The 19,621-nt window shown below is 37.0% G+C and overlaps 1 protein-coding gene across 9 annotated transcripts in view; it reads left to right on the top strand.

Annotated features, from left to right (window-relative positions):
• zc3h13 (zinc finger CCCH-type containing 13) overlaps nucleotides 1–19,621 on the top strand; it is a 301,826-nt gene that overhangs the window by 148,820 nt on the left and 133,385 nt on the right. For all 9 annotated transcript variants that reach the window (XM_073814423.1, XM_073814422.1, XM_073814421.1 and 6 more), the window contains one exon: nucleotides 10,660–10,838. In XM_073814423.1, the coding sequence (XP_073670524.1) occupies nucleotides 10,660–10,838 (179 nt within the window). The remainder of the gene's footprint in view (nucleotides 1–10,659; nucleotides 10,839–19,621) is intronic.

Raw genomic sequence — 19,621 nt, 5'->3', positions numbered from 1 at the left:
ACAAATCTGCAGCAACTGCGTGATGTTATCATGTCAATATGGACCAAAATATCTGAGGAATGTTTTCAGTACCTTGTTGAATCAATGCCATGAAAGATTAAGGCAGTTCTGAAGGCAAAAGGGGGTCCAACCCGGTACTAGTAAGGTGTACCTAATAAAGTGAGTGTATATTTTTTCTCCTACCTAGACACAGATGTTATATCTGTAGCTCTTTGTCATGTTTCTTCCCAAATGCGTGACTGTATTACAAGACTGCACTGAACGCGCGCTTTCAACAAGCCTATGAGCAGAGGTGGAAAGTAACGAATTACATTTACTCACGTTACTGTAATTGAGTAGTTTTTTTGTGTACTTTTACTTTTTTGAGTAGTTTTTAAAATCTGTACTTTTACTTTTACTTAAGTATGTTTTGTTTAAAGTATTGTACTTCGCTACATTTTAAATCATATCCGTTACTGAGTAAAAAAATATTTAAAAAAGCAAGGTGAAAAGACGCCCAACTGATGATTGATGGGCGGGGATGCGCAAAAAGAACCATGGAGACGGACGAGACAAGCGCGCTCTAATGCAGACCCGCCTCAGTTCAAATCTTATGAAAGAAACCCATGGTCAAATTTAAGCAACCACTTTCCACTGACGCAAAGCGAGTGTTTCATTCCTATGAAAGGTAGGATTCATGCTTTTGAGTACTAAATTGCCGAGTGTGTTTTTGCCGCTCATTTGCACGACGCGTTTTTAATACCATGCGCATTATCTTCCGAGGTCTAGCAGCTTCGCGTTAAGTCAAACACAACTTCAGAACGTCCTCGAGAATGCGCAGGTCATTAGACATTGCAGAGAGAGAGAGAGAGAGAGAGAGAGAGAGATTTTAAACACCTTTATAACAATAGACAAATCATGTCAATCATTTAAAGCACCATTTTGAATCAAGCATCAAACACTAAAAGACTCACAAAACATCGTCTTAGATAAGAAAAAATAATTCATCATTAACAATTTCACACAATGCCCCTCAACAACACCAAATTAATTCAAACTTCATAAGATCATGCATCACTTTATAATACTTAAAATCTATTAAAATTCTAGATTTCACAGAATTACCAAACACAGCTTCTAAACTATTACATACACCTTGATCAACTTTCTCCTTTCTTGTAATATAAATCGCCATTTTGCCTGACCTAAAATAAAATTGAACAATTGACATTGATACTTGTGACTCTGGGAATATTTAAAACCACAAATGAACTTCTTCATTGAGAAACACTCGTTAAAACAATTAAAAAGTCTTTTTAAAACAATAAATAACGGTTCCAATCTTGAACACTGCATAAAAGCATGAAAAACAGTTTCCCTTTGTAAACAAAAAAGACAATTCTGATCAGTAACAGGATTAATTATGGAAACAAAAGCATTCACAGCAATAGCCCCATATAACAATCTCCATTGCAAATCCCCAATTCTCTTAGACAATGGTGACTTATACAATACTCTCCACTCAGGTTTTTCATCTTCCTCTAAATCAGGGGTCCCCAACCTTTTTTCCACCACGGACCGGTTTCAGCTTTAAAAAAATTTCGCGGACCGGGGGGTGAGATGGGGGGGGTGGGTTGGGGTTCGCTGAGTTGGGGTTCAAACGTGCTGAAAATCCTCCTTTTCGAAATTTACGTTTTAAACGGAAGTAAAGATAACAACCATGCATTAGGAAAATTAATAATTGCTTTATTTAGGCTAAAGTATATTTTCTATAGACGTGTAAAACCATATTTTGGCGGATTGTTTTTTACTTTCATTGTTTTTACTAGTTTGCCTGCCCATTTAGTCTTAATAATTAATGGAACCTAAACGAACTTGGCTTGCAGTTCTCGGAGGCAGCTCGAATCTTGGTCGGGCTCGAGACCCAATTCCAAGTAACAGAAGAGAAGAAAAATGCAGTGAAGGTGGAGAGATGCCAGAAGAATTGCGGCTGGGCGCAGAAGCACGGAGACTCACGTTTACCATGATTAATGATGATTGACAAGTTTAGGTTCCTTTCAAACCAACGTTAAAAGTGTAGCCGTTAAAATATTATTAGCCTAATAGTTTATTTTGATCATGGTGCTACGATCGATGGATAATTCTGAAGTTGTTTTAAAGAAGAATAAAATAATTACTTTTCAGTCATTTGCGCTGTCACACATTTGAACGTCTCCGCATATGTACATCATTACGATGTACATTTGCAAATGATTCATAAAGTAATACCTCCGCAATTCTTTGATCGATTATGTTTTAGAAGTACTGTATTCTCAAACTCTAATGACAGCAATGTGATCGCTGATGCGCTGGTAGAGAGAGAGAGGCGGAGAAAAAGAGAGAGAGCGCGGCTCTGTTCAAAAGTGGAAATGATTGATGTTATTTGAAGTCGGCTCTTACAGTACAAAATACCCGATTAAGCTATTACGTGGCTATTATACACATTTTTTCGGGACGTTCTTGCGACCCGGTGGCAACTTGTCCACGACCCAGTACTGGGTCGCGACCCGGTGGTTGGGGACCTCTGCTCTAAATGAAGTACATTGCGCCAAGGCGTATTGACTCTTTTATCCAACGCCTTTTTATTAAACATTTTGACACAAATTTTATAACACTCTTTTCCAGATGTACAGTCCATACCTGTTACAATCACATCTTTAACTTTTAATAGAGTGCCCTCACAATCATCCATAAAAGGTTTTAAATACAAATTGGGAAATGGATCACTACAATCTGGGCTGATAGACCCCAAAGAGTAATCTGTTAACAATTTCAACTCATTTTCAGAAAGGGCTGACTTCCATTTATCAAGTACTCTGGCAACCAAACGGGTAGATCTCACCCCCAGCTTTTCAGTCATTAAGTTCACGTCTTTAAAATCAGCTCCTGCTATCCGTTGTACATGTCCAATAGTTAAAAATCCAGTGTTAATAAGGGTCTCTTCTGTCACAGAATAACCCAGATCTTTGGACAAATCAAAACGTGAACCACAAATTAATGGCTCTTGCAGCAACCAAAACAAAGAGTTCAGTTCTTTTCCTTGGTACTTCAAACAAAGCCCAAACTTTAAAAAGATTCCGATAAAAAATAGGAAATTTTGAGAGTTTTAACTTTTGAGGATCCATCCAAAATAAGGCTTTATCCAGCCCCAGTCCTTCAAACTCCCTCAATAAAGAGAGAGATACAATCCTCCAGTTTGCATTTTCTGAGTCTTTTAAAAGTCTTTGTATGAATTGAATTCGAAAAGCTGCTATTCGACTTTGCAGATTTACTAGTCCATGGCCTCCTTCTTCCTTAGGAAGGTACAGTACATGTTTTGGCACCCAGTGCAGCTTATCCCAGAAAAAGTCTATTAAAATTGACTGGATCTTTCTTAAAAATTTAGCTGGGGGGTCTACACAAATCAAGCGATGCCAGAGAGCAGAGGCAATCAAATTGTTAATAATCAATATTCGCCCCTTGTAAGACATTTTCGGAAGCAAAAACTTCCACTTATTTAAATGCCTTTTCAATAACATCTTCAAAATTTTTCTTAACAACATTCTCATTTCCCAAAAAAACTCCTAAATATTTAAAACCATCCTTGGCCCATTTTAGGCCGGCTGGAAGAATGGGCTCACCACATAACCAACTCCCAACACTTATGGCCTCGCTTTTTTGCCAATTCACTTTTGCTGAAGAAATACTCTTAAACTCTTCCATTAAATGCATCATCATGTTTACATCATTTTGGTCTTTAATTAATACCACCACATCATCAGCATAAGCTGATAATTTAACAGTATAAGTGGAATTCGGCATAACCACACCTGACATATCTGCTCTTAATTTATTCAAAAGAGGCTCTAAGGCTAACGTGTAGAGCATGCCAGATAATGCACAGCCTTGTCTAACCCCTCTTAAAACCTTAAAGGGAGAGCATAAGTCACCATTTATTTTCAACATACTCTCAACGTCACAATACAAGGCTTTAATCATTGATATAAAATTAGGACTAAAACCAAAAGCTTCAAGAACATTCCACAAATAACTGTGCTCGACTCTGTCGAAAGCTTTTTCTTGGTCGACTGAAATTAAACCAAAATCTGAGAAAGTCTTGCCATTATCCAAAATATCTCTTATAAAAGAAATATTATCAAAAATTTTCCGGCCAGGGACACAATAAGTCTGATCTGAATGAATAATTTGATCTAAAACTCCACCTAATCTATTCGCCAAGGCTTTCGACAAAAGTTTATATTCATTACATAACAAACTTATCGGCCTCCAATTCTTAATCTCACTTAAATCTCCCTTTTTCGGGAGTAAAGTAATGATTGCTCTACGACAGCTCTTTGGTAACTGTCCATCAATTAAACTCTGATTAAGAACTCCTAACACATCTGGACCAACCTCTGCCCAAAAAGCTTTATAAAAATCTATTGAAATGCCGTCAATCCCGGGCGTTTTTCCATTTTCCATACTTTTAAGAGCTCTCTCTAGTTCCTCCATCGACAGTGCTTTGCTAATTTTAGCATTTGCCTCTTCAGATACCTGTGGCATGTGATCGAGAAAAACATTGTTCAGACCTTGTGTATCCAGTAGTTCACTCTTATACAGTATAACTCCTTGTAAAACTTAACCGCTCTCTTCCGAATATCTACAGGATTAAGCAAAAAAACTCCCGTTTCAGAGCGTAGAGCATGAATAAATCTATTTTGACCATTTTTTCTCTCCATATTAAAAAAGAATTTCGAAGGTGTATCCATGGATTCAATACTCTGAAAACGTGATCTGATTATAGCACCTTGTGTAGTTAAATCCAACAATTCAGTCAAACAAGCTTTCTTTTTCCTAAAAGATTCTACAAGAGTTTCATTTTTTGTCAAATCAAAAAGTTCTTGGAGTTTAACTAAATCTTCTTCTAACTTTCTTATGGACTCAAACTTATCTTGTGTAACGTTGAGAGTATATTGTTGACAAAGTTGTTTAATTTGAGCTTTTACAAACTCCCACCACTGCTGTAAAGTTTGAAAAGAGGACTTCATGAATCGTGCATTCACCCAAAAAGACTTAAAAACATCCTTAAAATGTTTATCCCCTAACAATGTATTATTAAAATGCCAATGGGCACTTTTCGGTTTTACACAATCAACAAAAAACTCACATTTTACCATGCTGTGATCAGAAATTCCAACTGGGCATATTAAACAATCTTTAAAAAAATTCAATTGATGCTTGAAACCATAAAATCGGTCTAATCTTGCCAAAGATAGCCTATTTTCATATGCATGTACTCAAGTGTATTGTCTTTGTGTATAATGAAAATTCCTCCAAATATCAATAATGTCATGAGATTTCATTAACTGAACTAGCCTCTTACGTGACTGCATATGTGGCTCAACATGATTCCTGTCTAACCATTTTCAGTACAATTAAAATCTCCCCCCAATAATAAAAAGCTATCTGAATCACAATCACTTAAAGTTTTGCACAGAGTGTTTAAGAATACCATTCTTTCAATTGCAGCATTTGGAGCATAAACACAAATTAATATAAAAGAAACACTATTTTCATAAGAAACATCAACTTTTAAAAGTCTACCTTTAATAATTTCATCAACTTTAAAAGATGTAGGTATAAAACTTTTCGAAAACAAAATAGCAACTCCACCGCTCAACGAGGTGGAATGGCTTAAAACTGGTAACCCATCAAATTCCATCGCCCAATCTGAAGCATTTGATAAGTCACTATGGGTTTTTTGCATAAATAAAATATCAATCTTCTTCTGTGTCATTATCTCAAACAACTGTGCTCTTTTCCTACTGTCCCTTGCTCCATTAATATTCAAAGAAGCAAAATTTATTACTCCCATAAAAAGGAAAAGAAAAAACTCCCACCATAACAGGGAGAGTAAACACGAAGTAGAAAAGTAACCCTTAACCATTTTGACTATTTTCACTGAATTCTGATTGAGCATTTAGTCTGGTAAGTATCTTTTTTAAACGATAACCTTCTTGGTCGGTAAAGCAGTTCTCACTCCTAAAAGTTTTTGCCTTCTCAATAAATTGCATTATATCTGGAAAGAATTCTTCAATTTTAACTCTCCTTACATTTTTTGTCACTTTTAAAAACTCTTTGATGTCAGCAACACTATATACTCGACTGGAGAATCCACCCTGTGGTAAGCTTCCTGAAATACTACATTCAGAGGCTTCACTATCACTTTCTGTGTCTGTATGGCTCACCTCCCGAACATCAAGTCTTTTAATCGGTTTGCAAGTTTTGCGTTTCTCTAACATTCTTTTCTGGGGAGTTTTGAATGAATGATCCTCCAATTCAAGCACAGATTCTTCAATATCCTCATTCATCGCGCTCTGATCATCAGATTCAACCATACTATTGACCCTCTTCTGATTCAATCATTCGAGCTGCTGTTGTCATACCGCTCTCCAAGAGAGTTTCATTCTCTTTGTCTTCAGCAACCGCTAATTTTGCACTTTCAACTGGTTTTACTGTTGTCGTCTCATTTGCTTTGTTTTCCACATCTATTAATGCAGTGGGCGCACAAACGACACTTGTTCCCGGCCTTTCCGCATCTACAGCGGGAGTTACGTTCTGCAAATCTCTCACAATTGTACGCAAAGCACCTGTATCTTGAACTGTATCGGCGCTTTTATTTGTTTCATCCACTTTCCTGGGACAATTGCGTACTTGATGTCCATTTTCTCCACAACCAAAACACTTCATTGTGTTTGTTGTGGCGAAAATAACATAATTGAAATTCTCATGATGAAAATTTAGGGTTAAATCCAATTCTTCAACATTATCTTTTAGAATCATATAGACATAACGTCTAAACGACACCACATGTTTCAGAAGAGAAGACTTTACCCCGATTGGAATCATCTTTATTGTTGACACCAATCTACCATATCTGGAAAGCATCTCCGCTAAAACCTCATTCTTAATAAGGGGTGGCACGTTGGCTAACGTTACCCTTTTCGAAGGTGTAGAAAGAGGAAGCACCTGAGCAAAAGTTCCGCAAATATCAACACCAGTCTCCACCAGTTGATTCGCCAAATCAATCGTCTTAACAAAAACAACAACAGCACCATTCATCCGCGATGCAGACAAAATATTCTCATAACCAATTAACTTCCCTATAGCTAAGCTACATTCTTCAACACTAAAAACTGAATCAATTTTAACCGCATGCCGTCTCGTTAAAAACCCGAGATTTTGCACACCTGGAGACGCCATGCTCCCAGTATGCAAAAAACTGGGAGCAGAGAGCCCAGCGAATTGACCACTTTACCAACAACCACAAAGACAACACACCACCAAACAAAACACAAAACAAACACACATAAAAAAGAAATAGGAAATAAGCACTCGTACCTCACACTCTCCAAACGCTTCACGCAAACGCTCCCCGCACTCACTCCGCACATGGAGAGAGAGCGAGAGAGAGAGAGCGAGAGAGAGAGAGAGCGAGAGAGAGAGAGAGAGAGCGAGAGAGAGAGAGAGAGAGCGAGAGAGCGAGAGAGCGAGAGAGAGCGAGAGAGCGAGAGAAGAATAAAGGTCTGACATCAGGTAACCAGGTCAGGGAAGCTAGAAGACAATAAACGTGTCAAAAGTATATAGCCATGGCATTTATCTCATTATATGCTCATTTAAACTATATGTAGTTTAATAAAATAATGTATGTTACCCGCAATACATCAATTGCAACCTTACTATAGTGATTGTATTTACTAACTGCTGACCACCTTCAAAAGTGCATAACTCCCATGTAAAATCATTAAACAATTCCATAAATGTTTCTTAGTTTAAAAAAGCTTTTTATTTTATTAACTTTTTGTTATTGCACTTTAATTGTAAAGATGTTCCTACAATTAAAAACAACTAGTTTGAGATTTATATCCCCATGTCGTTTTTGAACTATACTAGAATCCTCCACCTCTCCCCGCTGTAAAAAAAGTAACTTTTACTCTGAGTAAATTTAAAATGAGTTACTTTTTACTTTTACTTGAGTAGATTTTTAGACCAGTAACTTTACTTTTACTTAAGTAAAATATTATTAAAGTAACTTTACTTTTACTTGAGTAAAATATTTTATTACTTTTTCCACCTCTGCCTATGAGTCCACGCATGTGCGCAACTTAAAGGAAACAAGTAACATTTGTACATACAGTACTGTGCAAAGGTCTTACTGTGCATTCACACCAGCCGCGGAAGAGGCGGCAAGCGCGGATGATTTACATGTTAAGTCAATGCAAACACGCGATTAGGCATCCTGCGGCGCGGTACACACGGTTTGAGCGTTGCCGCGGGAAACGCGCGAGTTCAAAAATCTGAACTTTGGCGGAATTCCGCGCCGCGTTAACCAATCAGGAGCTTGCTGTAGTAGTGACGTGATTACAGGAAGCGAGCAGAGTGGTGTAGTCTCCGCGGAGTCGCAGAAGCCCCTCCCATGACGCGGATTTCCGCGTGAATTTCTCGAATGACTAGAATTTCACGCGCGGATTAAGCGAGTAAACTCGAAATGTTCAAGCGGCAAACTGGACGCGGTTCACGCGTTTTTGCCGCCTCTTCCGCGGCTGGTGTGAACCCACAGTTAGGCCACCATGCTGCCATTATATTTGTTGTTTTTGCAGCTGTAAAGTGATTATATATAATTATTTCTCAGTCTCTGTATTAGAATACAACCAGAAAATACAGGAAATGTGTATGTAGTATTTAAAATAGTATACAAGTATATGCTTGAAGTGTCAAGTATTTAGGGTAAACTCCCCTTACATTTGAGCAATTGCAGGCAGCTGCAGGATCTCTTAAACCTTAAAAAAGCCAGTAAGATGCAAATTTTAAGCGTCCTATCACTGTTTATAAGTCCCGGACAACATGCAAGGTCAAAAAAACAGTAATTTTCTCAAAATATAAATTTAAAATTACTCCATTTCTCAGAGATCCCCAAACGATTCGTGTGAAGCCGTTCAACGACTTAGTCTCCTTAAACCCCAACTTTCAGTAGCATACTCTGCTCTGATCGGTCAACTGACACAGTCTCTGCACATATGGGGTGGGATCTCACTCACAGAATGTAAAAGATAATGTCAGCCATCTTTAGAAGCTAAGCTGACATGCTGTTGCTCCGTGGAGAAAGTTTGAATAACAATGGCAGAAGGTAGTTTTGAGGTTAAATGGCAGAAGGGGATTTCGAAGAGTTGTTGAGAGAATCGGATGTTTGTGGCTACCTTTATGAGCCACAATACAGCAAAGAGCTGAGGCAGATGGAGGAACAGAAAGCAGAAGCCGTTTCTCAATGTCAAGGATACTTCCTTGGCAGGACTAGTCCTTAAAAGTCACTTCTTTCAGAGGCTAGGCGAGGCTCCTTTTAAGCATTCGGAGAACACGTTAAATGGAACAGGCTAGCAAGTGCACGTCATTACGTGATTGAAAGGTGTGCTTTCAGTGCTGCGCGCATAAGATTGTGGGTGATTTCAGAGCGTGAAGAGCACGAAGGATGCAAAATTGGATCCTTTCCTATATATGGGATATTTCTCAAACGAAGGACTCAGTCCTTGGCTGAAATTTTGAGGATCCTCGACATTGGAACAGTCCGTCGATGACGTAGCATCCTCGAAATTCTAGCTTCCGAGGATCCTTCCTTGACATTGAGAAACGGCTAGTGAAGCCCGGGGAGGATGGCGGCAGCCTCGGCCTCTGCTGCGTAGAAGAGCCCGGGGAGGATGCAGCAGTCTCTGCCTCTGCTGTGTAGAGGAGCCCGGACTGCCGCGAACTTGGATGAACTAGTAGTGCCTCTACTCTTGCTGTGTGCCTTCTGTACAACATTTCTGCATCAGATCAGGATATGGACATTTGTGTGGTGAATGGTCCCGAGGAAGACAGAGAACTAATGTTCTGGATTAGTGGGGGTGGCTTGAAGAGCTGTGCATTGTGGGAGTTGTAGTTTTCCATACCTGAAGTCACATTCTGTCTTTTCTCGGTCAAATAGGCACCAAATTCAAAATTTATGTTACTTTCGACTACAAATATGACCCACTTTCAATAAAAATTAATGTTTCTACAGATGTAATGTCAATTTAAGCAAGTATGTAGATGGCAGTCTGTCACTTGTGTTAATCAAACAACATTGAGAGAAAATCTCTGATTTGTACGTCAAATTGTACATGAGTTTAATCAGAACTGCTCATTCAGAGTTTATATTCATACTGTATGAAAGCATGAATTATTTGATTGTGTACTGAATAATATGAAATACAAATTTCTGTAACACTTTACAGAAAGGTTTTATTTGTTCACATAAGTGAATGCATTATGAACAAAAATATTTACAATATATTGTATATAATCATTTATTAATTCCTGTTTATGTCATTCCAGTAATTGATGTTAGTTTTAGGTGCATTAACTAATGTTAACGGTTTCAAATTTGATTTAAAAAAAATGCTAAAATTAATAAGATTTACAATTAATAAATAGTTAATAAAAATATTCAAATCACATTCAAATAATAATTGATATATAAACTGTGATGTATGTGCAGGTATGTGCATGTATGTATGTGCATGTATGTGCATGAGCACTTGTGTTTGCACCCCTGTCTTAACTATGTTGAATCATCTATTTTCCATTTAGGCCTCTCCTAAACCCTCAAGTTCTAAGGGGTCACCTTTGTCCCGTAAGTCCAGCTGCTCTCCCAAACATAAAGCTACTGGGAAGAGTGGGACCTCAAGCAAGAAAGAGAAGTCCTCAACTTTCTCAGTCATTTCTTGTCCAGTGTCTGACCAGCCCAGGGCAGATAAGACAGACGGCAGGTTTGAAAATATTTCTGTTTATCTTAACATGTAATATTAACATATTCTAAAATGTGAAGCTCAGCATTTCCAGTTTTTGTAATTTATTTGTTATTAACTGGTTCTTTTCAACTCACAGCTCAAATAGCAGTCACACACTACTGATTTACAAACTTTGTTGCAAAAAAATGGATACAACCTGCATCCTACCAATTCCTGAATTATTTTTGTTCTGCAGACTTAAGTCAGCCAGTATTGTGACAGTAAGTGCTTGTTGCCATAAACTTAATCTGCATTTCCTAGCTCTATTGAGGATCTTCATTTAATGTACGGTTTCTGGCAAATAAGACAGACACATTTGGCTCTGGATTACTTGTGAATGTATTTGGACTGCAGCATTATGGTTTTGACTGAAAATGAGCACCATTTCAACCAGAGCAATTAAGCTAAATCCAGCTCTGCAAAATCCACAGAACTGACAGAACAGGTGTGATGAATGCAAAGGTGGTGTAGTTTACAAACAGAACTTGGGGCCCTGATGCTTTTATTACCTTTAGATATGATAGCATACAGTCCAGGGTCAGAACAAGAGCACTGAGGGAATATAACATCAGAAGCACTGTGATGTCTGGCTTCACTTTAATAAAGTAGATAATAGTGATGTGCAACACAAGTCAACTAAATTAAACAGGGCAGATGTCTAATACATATAAAATATACAGGCGATCAATGTGATCATTTAAATTACTGTCATTTTCAGTTAGACTAAATGCATTTTAACAATATAGAAGACTTAAAACAGATATTTATTAAAAAGGAATAAACATTTAATTCCCTTTAGGTTAACAGATCTTACCATAGCTGTTTATTTTCGCTAGAATAATGTTAGACTCTAAAAAACGAAATGACAAATAAACATTCTATTCGCTTTAGGTAAACGTAATATCTTACCACTGCTGTTTAGTCACCTATCAAAAGCTTCTAACTTCATATTCTCTTAATAGCGTAGACGTGTCAAATCGATCGGAAATCACTTAAACATATTTTCCTTCTCACATATTTAAGTTACTAACTGAAGAAAGAAAAAAGAAACGCTAAGACAATGTTAGTCGAGGTAAAAATGAAATAACGTAATTTTTTTTAAATGAGTTCACGCTGAGCACAAGAGCAAGCAGGTGCTTGTGAAGAGCGAAGCCAGGGGGAGCGCGTGCAGAGAGTCGTGCGTATTTCAGACGTGCACATTAAAGGATGGTTTCTGCTTGAAGGGAAATATTTATGCTTTCACTTCATTTCCTGACAGTTTCACTTATAACGTGAGGATAATGACTGACAAGAGGACGTCGAAATACATACAATATAATTACCTAACTAAATCTGAGACAAAACAAAAACATTAAAATATTATTTCCTCCCCAAGATAGCCCGACGGGCAGGGCGGAGATACATTTTGGTAGCCCGACAGGAATTCACAATAGCCCCGGGACGTCGGGCTAGCGATTTTGCGAGCCCTGTTGTAAGACCCCAGGAAGAATAGCTGCTTCTTTATGGAGTAGCTAATGGGGATCTTAATTTAAATAAATAAATAAAATAGAAATTGGACAGTTTAATCTTCATGTCTTGCATATCTTATGTTGATCAGAACAGGTGTGTATGGTTCTAGTTTAAAGAAACAAATAATACTTTATAAACATATCCATGTAATACAATTACAAATAATAATCACTTAAACTATCAATTAAGTTTAACAATAGAAACAATCATTTAGTTTTGTAATATGTCTCTATAGTAGTTATCATGTGCGCATGGTGTGCTGCAGCAATGCTATGAGTACAATAGGGATGGGACGGTTAGAAAATTTCATATCATGATTATAGTGACCAAAGTTATCACGGTTATCAATATTATCATGGTTTTCTTAAATTGAGATGGAAATGTTCAAAAAGAACTGATACACACACTGAAAACATTTTACAAGTTTGATTTTTGAAAATCAGCAAACAACAAATACAATTAGCAGCTATATGCACTTTTTTAAGCATAAACATTAAATCAGGAATGTCCAGCCTTTTTTGTTTGGCAATCTACTTTTAAAATGATCAAGCCGACAAGACCTACCTGCTAAAAAACATTTTTTAACAAAACAGTTAAATTTTTAATAACACTTTAAATGTGTGTTAGGAGGACTATCTCTACGTTGAATTTAGGGCTGTCACCATTACTCCATTCTTTTTGAGGATTTAAAAAAATCTTTGAGTACATGCCGAGTACTCTTTATAGCGGAATAGTGGAGATGCGGTTTTGATGAAATAAACTAGAAAATGAAAACATTATCAGAAGCATCTCTCTCTCTCTCTCTCTCTCTCGTTCGGTCGGTCGATCGATCGATCGCGCGCACATACACCGTGCGTGTGGCTCAACTCCTACATGAAGGCAAGAATGTGCATCCAAATTTCAGAAGTTAGACGACTACGCTGCAGCGGGCCGGCAGGCATAAGATTTATAAAAACACACTTGAGAAGAAATGCGCAGCAACTCAAAAAGACTTGTTTCTAAGACCATAATGCCAATTTGGCGCTTTGTATTCCGAAGCTCGTGGAGGCGTGGACTAGCATACAAAGTTATTAACTTATGTGTGATCTACCGGCATTGCATTTGCAATCGACTGGTCGTATTGGACACCCCTGCATTAAATGAACATTAACATGGAGCCCTGAGATGTATGAACCTGTTTTGATGAACAGTAACTTAAATAATAACATCAAATGCACACATTAGCAACGCATTAAAACACAGTGCACCTGTTACTGCCTTCCGCCACGCCTTCTCGTGCAAAAACTAATGTTGCATGCGCACGCCTGCGTCAAGCTGATTCTGGTTGGACAGGATTTACCGCGAGTTTTCAAAATCATGGTAATCAAACACGGTTGTAATGATAATTACATTTTAAACGCTAATACTAACCGTCAGGACATTTTATCATGGTTAATCGTGAAACCGGTAATCGTCCCATCCCTAGAGTACAACTTAAAACTAAGTATAAAGATACAAAATGCACAAATATTGATTAAATACAACAACTTACTCTTTGATGCACGCACACACAACATAAATCAACAAGATGATGCAAATAACCATGTAGATGCAATCAGATTGTCACAAGCACAATATCCCTCCATATCAATGTCACATTTGGCTCAACTGAGATGACATCATCAAAGGTCCTTAGCTGGGTCATAATAAAGGCTAGTAATAATGCCTGATTTAATTACTATCTCAAAAAACAATGTTATTGAATGTCCACTAGATCAGTAGTTTTCAAACTTTTTTAGGAGCGACCCTAATTTAAAAAAATAAAAATTATGCGACCCACACTCTTCCCCCCCCAGTAGCATGAAGCAGGGCGGGGCCGAAAGCCGTCATAGTGGAGTGAGCCCGGTGAAACGTGCACGCGCGCATCTGTATGTATTACCTAATGAGCAGATCCGACGCCAGACACAAATTCACGGATGGGCATTTCATTTTTTCAGGGGGCACAAATGAGATCAACCTCACTGCAATTCATAATATCATTAATTATGAAAATGGCCAAAAAACGAGGAAGAACTGACATACGCAACACAACGGAGGAGTCTTAAAGATTGGACCTAGCTTATACTGAATCAGTCTAAAAACACGTCGCAGGGCTCGACATCAATGCTTGTCCGCTTATCAGGGACAAGTAACGTTAGATTAAAACGTCAATAACAATCACCAAAACACGCTAATGATTCTGCATCCTTTAGTCTCAATGACAACCGAAAGTGCATAATGTAATAACGCTAAGTTAAACAAATAAGTGCAGCAAACACAAAGTGAGTTAACACTGACAAAGTGGGTTAAACATACTGCGGTAAAAATGTGAAGTTTTTAATAACATGATACAATTAAGCAGCATCACATCACAGTTGAAAATGTGACAGATTTCATGACAGTTCACTAAACAAGTAATTAATATTAAGCCACTTACATTTTAGAGGCAATGTTGACTGTTTTTGTGGTTTCAGCAGCGAAAATAGTTCAAAGATAACAGCAGAACCATAACGTGTCAGTCTTACTGCAAAACTCAACCGTGTCGTAACGGTGGCGCTTTGCTTAGCAAACAACTATACATTTCTGCGCTCACTTTCGACAAACCAATAAAATACATTAAAAATATATATTTTGTTAAATCAGACCAAACACATTTATATTTTTATTTAGGAGTTTTTATTTCCCCTTGCATCATTTAAAAAATGGCTGTGACCCCGTGCGCAATTTAATCTGCTGTCTATGAATTTAATACAGTAAGCTGCGCACGCACATGGGTCATGTGACACAGTGGTGGAGTATTTTTTTATTTAGTGTATTTAAAAGATATTTTACTGTGCTTTTATTCAAGTGTGTTGTAATTATTATAGTTTTTATAATAAAATTGAATAAATTATTTTAGTAACTTTTTTTGAAATCTTTCTGGCGAGTGGCGACCCAGGGTTTGAAAACCACTGCACTAGATGGTGCTATAAGCATATACAGCTGGCCCTCAATTTACTACAATTATTTTTTTTATTAAAACATTCAAAATTATAGAAAACTTTTAAGAGCTTCTGTATAGGTTATGTATGGAAGGTTTTTTTGGTCTTTTTTAAATTAATTAATTAAATTATAAAATAATTAATTAAATTATAAAATAAAAAATGAAATCACAAAATATGTCCCAAATTTGAAAATTAAATGCTAAAATAAAAATTAAAACATTATATTAAATTATTTCATTTTCATTTTTAACGTGATGAAGCATCATTCCGGCCAAATTAAAAAAGAAAATTAAATTGATGATTTGACATTTCATTTTCAATATAATCTTGAGTCAAGACTGACAATATTAAAATAAAAAGTCAAGCTTGAAAAGGAATCTGTAAATACATTTTTAAAAGGGTTTTTATTCATGCCCAAGCAATAATAGGGACAAAATTAAAATGTAAAGTTCAGTTTTAATTTTATGTTCTCTTTAAATTATTTGTTTTCATTTTCTTTTTCGTTTTCATTTTCATTTTCAACTTGTATGCAAATTTAATGTTAATCAGTGGGTGGCGTTTATTTACTTGCTCAAAAAAGGGGATTGGCTGAAGCAGCGTTGCCAACTCAGCGACTGTGTTGCTAAAACTTTATTGCTACATCTAGCGACTTTTAGGCCCATTTAGACAAACTTAGCGAATGTTTGGATGAATCTTAGCTTCACATCTGTACAGATAGGCTACTGTGTCGCTTGTACTGGCCCACGAGTGCCGGGTGGCGCTGTCCCGGTGAAATGTGCGTCTGGTGTCTCTGTGCATGAAGCTGGGCAGTGTAGGAGCTGATGACGCGTGGATGAGATTTGCGTTCATTGTTTACATTTGAAAGGAGGAACAAACAATAAAAAGTGGCTGGTCCGCTGTTATATATGTGCGTATTTTCACACATCTGATCCGGTGAGGCGTCAGCCATTCTCATCAAATGCATACACATAGCACAGTGTGATGATCGTGCAATACATAATTATGCCAAAATCCGTGAAGGACTGGAGTATCATATGCTCGCAAAATTGGTGTATATATAGCACTATAATCACACTGCGTGTTATTTGTATGCATTTCATGAAAATGGACATACAGTGACCAGTCACTTACTTTTGCAGCGGGCACACTGGCAGAGCAGACCTTCAGCATTTGTGGCATATTTTTAAGTGGTCCTTATTTGTAACACTGATTTGTGAGTAGGGCTGTGACCGTACGGGATTTTATTTTACCGTGGTGAAGAAGCAACAGAATCACGCGGTTAGACTGTTAGCACAACAACCCACCCCATATTATTAAAACAACAAATTATATTAGCAATAACAATGTGAAATAATATGTATTTCTATATGTTAACTTTTGTTTTTTATATCTTTTGAATATACTATGATTTATAGACCTTTTATGTCATCGTTTATAACCCATTTTATACAATACATTTAATAGAATAACAACCTGAAAACCTGCAGAGTTTAAGATTGTTTCTGATGACTTGTGCAAAACCTGATTCCTATTTCTTTAGACATTCATTTTCGGTAAACTCTCCGTGAATAGAAACACACTTCTCCAAACATGTTGAAACTCTTAATAATTTATTGTACAAAAAATGGGTTACAAATAATGACAAAAACTGTTCCATAATTGATATTAAACTCAAAAGATATCGAAAATAAAAAGTATTTAATTTTATTATTGTTAGTATGTTTAATTAGATTTTCTCAAAGTGGATACAAAACGAAATCGACAATTGCATCATTACGTAAATAACTGCGCAAAACTTATGGATACTCCAATCATTGCTTTCAGAAATTCGCTTACAGTAGCTCCAGATATAAGCACAGCATTCAACCAAATAACGAGTTGTGCTGTCAGTATACGCGCTCCTGCCTTCATAACGATAGTTGTCATGTTTGCCCATTATAGTTTTAAATTATTATTATGCTATCATTATCATCACCAGCACAGTGCTTCTCCTTGAATGAGAAAGCTTAATATGCGCGTGGCTCGGACTCCTTGCACATGAACTTTCATGGGGATGGCTCTGACATTTCCTTGCAGAGATGTTGTTATTCGCGCAGGGGTTTAAAACCAGGGAGTGAGTTGGTACAGTTCAAGAAATCAGAGCACTTGGACATGACGCGCTTTATAAGGTTGCGGCCGTGACATCACTGCAGCTGGCATCTTATTACAGCAGTGATGCAGTATTACTGTGATATCGTCACAGCCCTTATGTGCGTAGCTTCCACGCTTCAGCTATGGTCAGAAGAACTGTATGTTGTGTCCAGTGCAGTGTACACAGAAGACTCCGAGAGACTCCCATTTCACAGAGGACGCAAGTTCTGATAATTGTACACACAACACATAGGCTAAATAAACAGATAATGTTCATTTAAAAGTAAGTGACTACTGGTCGGTGTATCAGCTCGTTAAACTGACGCCTCACCGGATCAGATGTGTGAAAATACGCACATATATAACAGCGGACCAGCCACTTTTTATTGTTTGTTCCTCGTCTCAAATGTAAACAATGAACGCAAATCTCATCCACGCGTCATCAGCTCCTCCTACACTGCCCAGCTTCATGCACAGAGACACCAGACGCACATTTCACCGGGACAGCGCCACCCGGCACTCGTGGGCCAGTACAAGCGACACAGTACCCTATCTGCACAGATGTGAAGCTAAGATTCATCCAAACATTCGCTAAGTTTGTCTAAATGGGCCTAAAAGTCGCTAGATGTAGCAATTAAGTCGCTATTTTAGCAACACAGTCGCTGAGTTGGCAACGCTGCTTCAGCCAATCCCCTTTTTTTAAGCAAGTAAACGCCACCCATTGATTAACATTGAATTTGCATACAAGTTGAAAATGAAAATGAAAACAAATAATTTAAAGAGAACATAAAATTAAAACTGAACTTTACATTTTAATTTTGTCCCTTTTATTGCTTGGGCATGAATAAAAAGCCTTTAAAATTTTTTTATTTACAGATTCCTTTTCAAGCTTGCCTTTTTATTTTAATATTGTCAGTCTTGACTCAAGATTATATTGAAAATGAAATGTCAAATCATCAATTTAATTTTCTTTTTTAATTTGGCCGGAATGATGCTTCATCACGTTAAAAATGAAAATGAAATAATGTTTTAATTTTTATTTAAGCATTTAATTTTCAAATTTGGGACATATTTTGCAATTTTATTTTTATTTTATAATTTAATTAATTATTTTATAATTTAATTAATTAATTTAAAAAAGACCAAAAAAACATTCCATAGTTATGAAGGTATAGGTCTGTGATAATGTTTGTTGACTCCTCTGGCTGATACTGTCAAAAAGAGAAAGAATAAGAAATATATTTTATTTATTAAACATACTGTCTGACAATGACTAATAAATTAGCCAAGGCTACAGATGTTAGGGTGAACTTATTAACACACACATACACACACACACACACACACACACACACACACACACACACACACACACACACACACACACACACACACACACACACACACACACACACATTCTGGTTTCCATGTTTTGTGGGGACATTCCATAGACGTAATGCATTTTATACCATACAAACTGTATATTCTATTCCCCTTACCTGCCCCATTCCCTAACCCCAACCATCACAAAAACCTTTCTTGTACCTTAGATTTTCAATAAACATCATTTTGTTTGATTTATAAGCTTGTTTCCTCATGGGGACATCAAAATGTCCCCACAAGTTCACAAAAACACTGGTATTCCTATCTCAATTGTCCCCACAACGTGATAATTACCAGGTACACACACACACACACACACACACACAAACACACACACACACACACACACACACACACACACACACACACACACACACACAGAATGCAAACATTAGTTTAATATCACTCCACATTGTTGCAGGATGAAAATAATGTTAGTTATTAACTCTTTCACCGCCAGCATTTTTATAAAAAGTTGCCAGCCAGCGCCAGCGTTTTTCATGATTTTCACCAAAGTTTAATGCCTTCCAGAAAATTTTCTTCTTTAAATAAATAAACATACAATATACCAAATGAAAGAACAGACCCTCTGCTTTCAAACAAAAAAAATATTTCATCCTACCTTTAGTGGTTCTTTTGTAATCAGCTTTTGAATATGGGTAGGTTTCTGCAAAAACACCACATTCTGAGCAAAAAGCAGAGATAATTCTATTTTTGTGACGGACTTTTCATAGAGAT

This window comes from Paramisgurnus dabryanus, chromosome 4 (assembly GCF_030506205.2).
Source record: "Paramisgurnus dabryanus chromosome 4, PD_genome_1.1, whole genome shotgun sequence".
In the NCBI taxonomy this organism is placed as follows: domain Eukaryota; kingdom Metazoa; phylum Chordata; class Actinopteri; order Cypriniformes; family Cobitidae; genus Paramisgurnus; species Paramisgurnus dabryanus.
The sequence above is the reverse complement of the archived record's forward strand: the minus strand, read 5'-3'. Positions and strand labels throughout refer to the sequence as shown.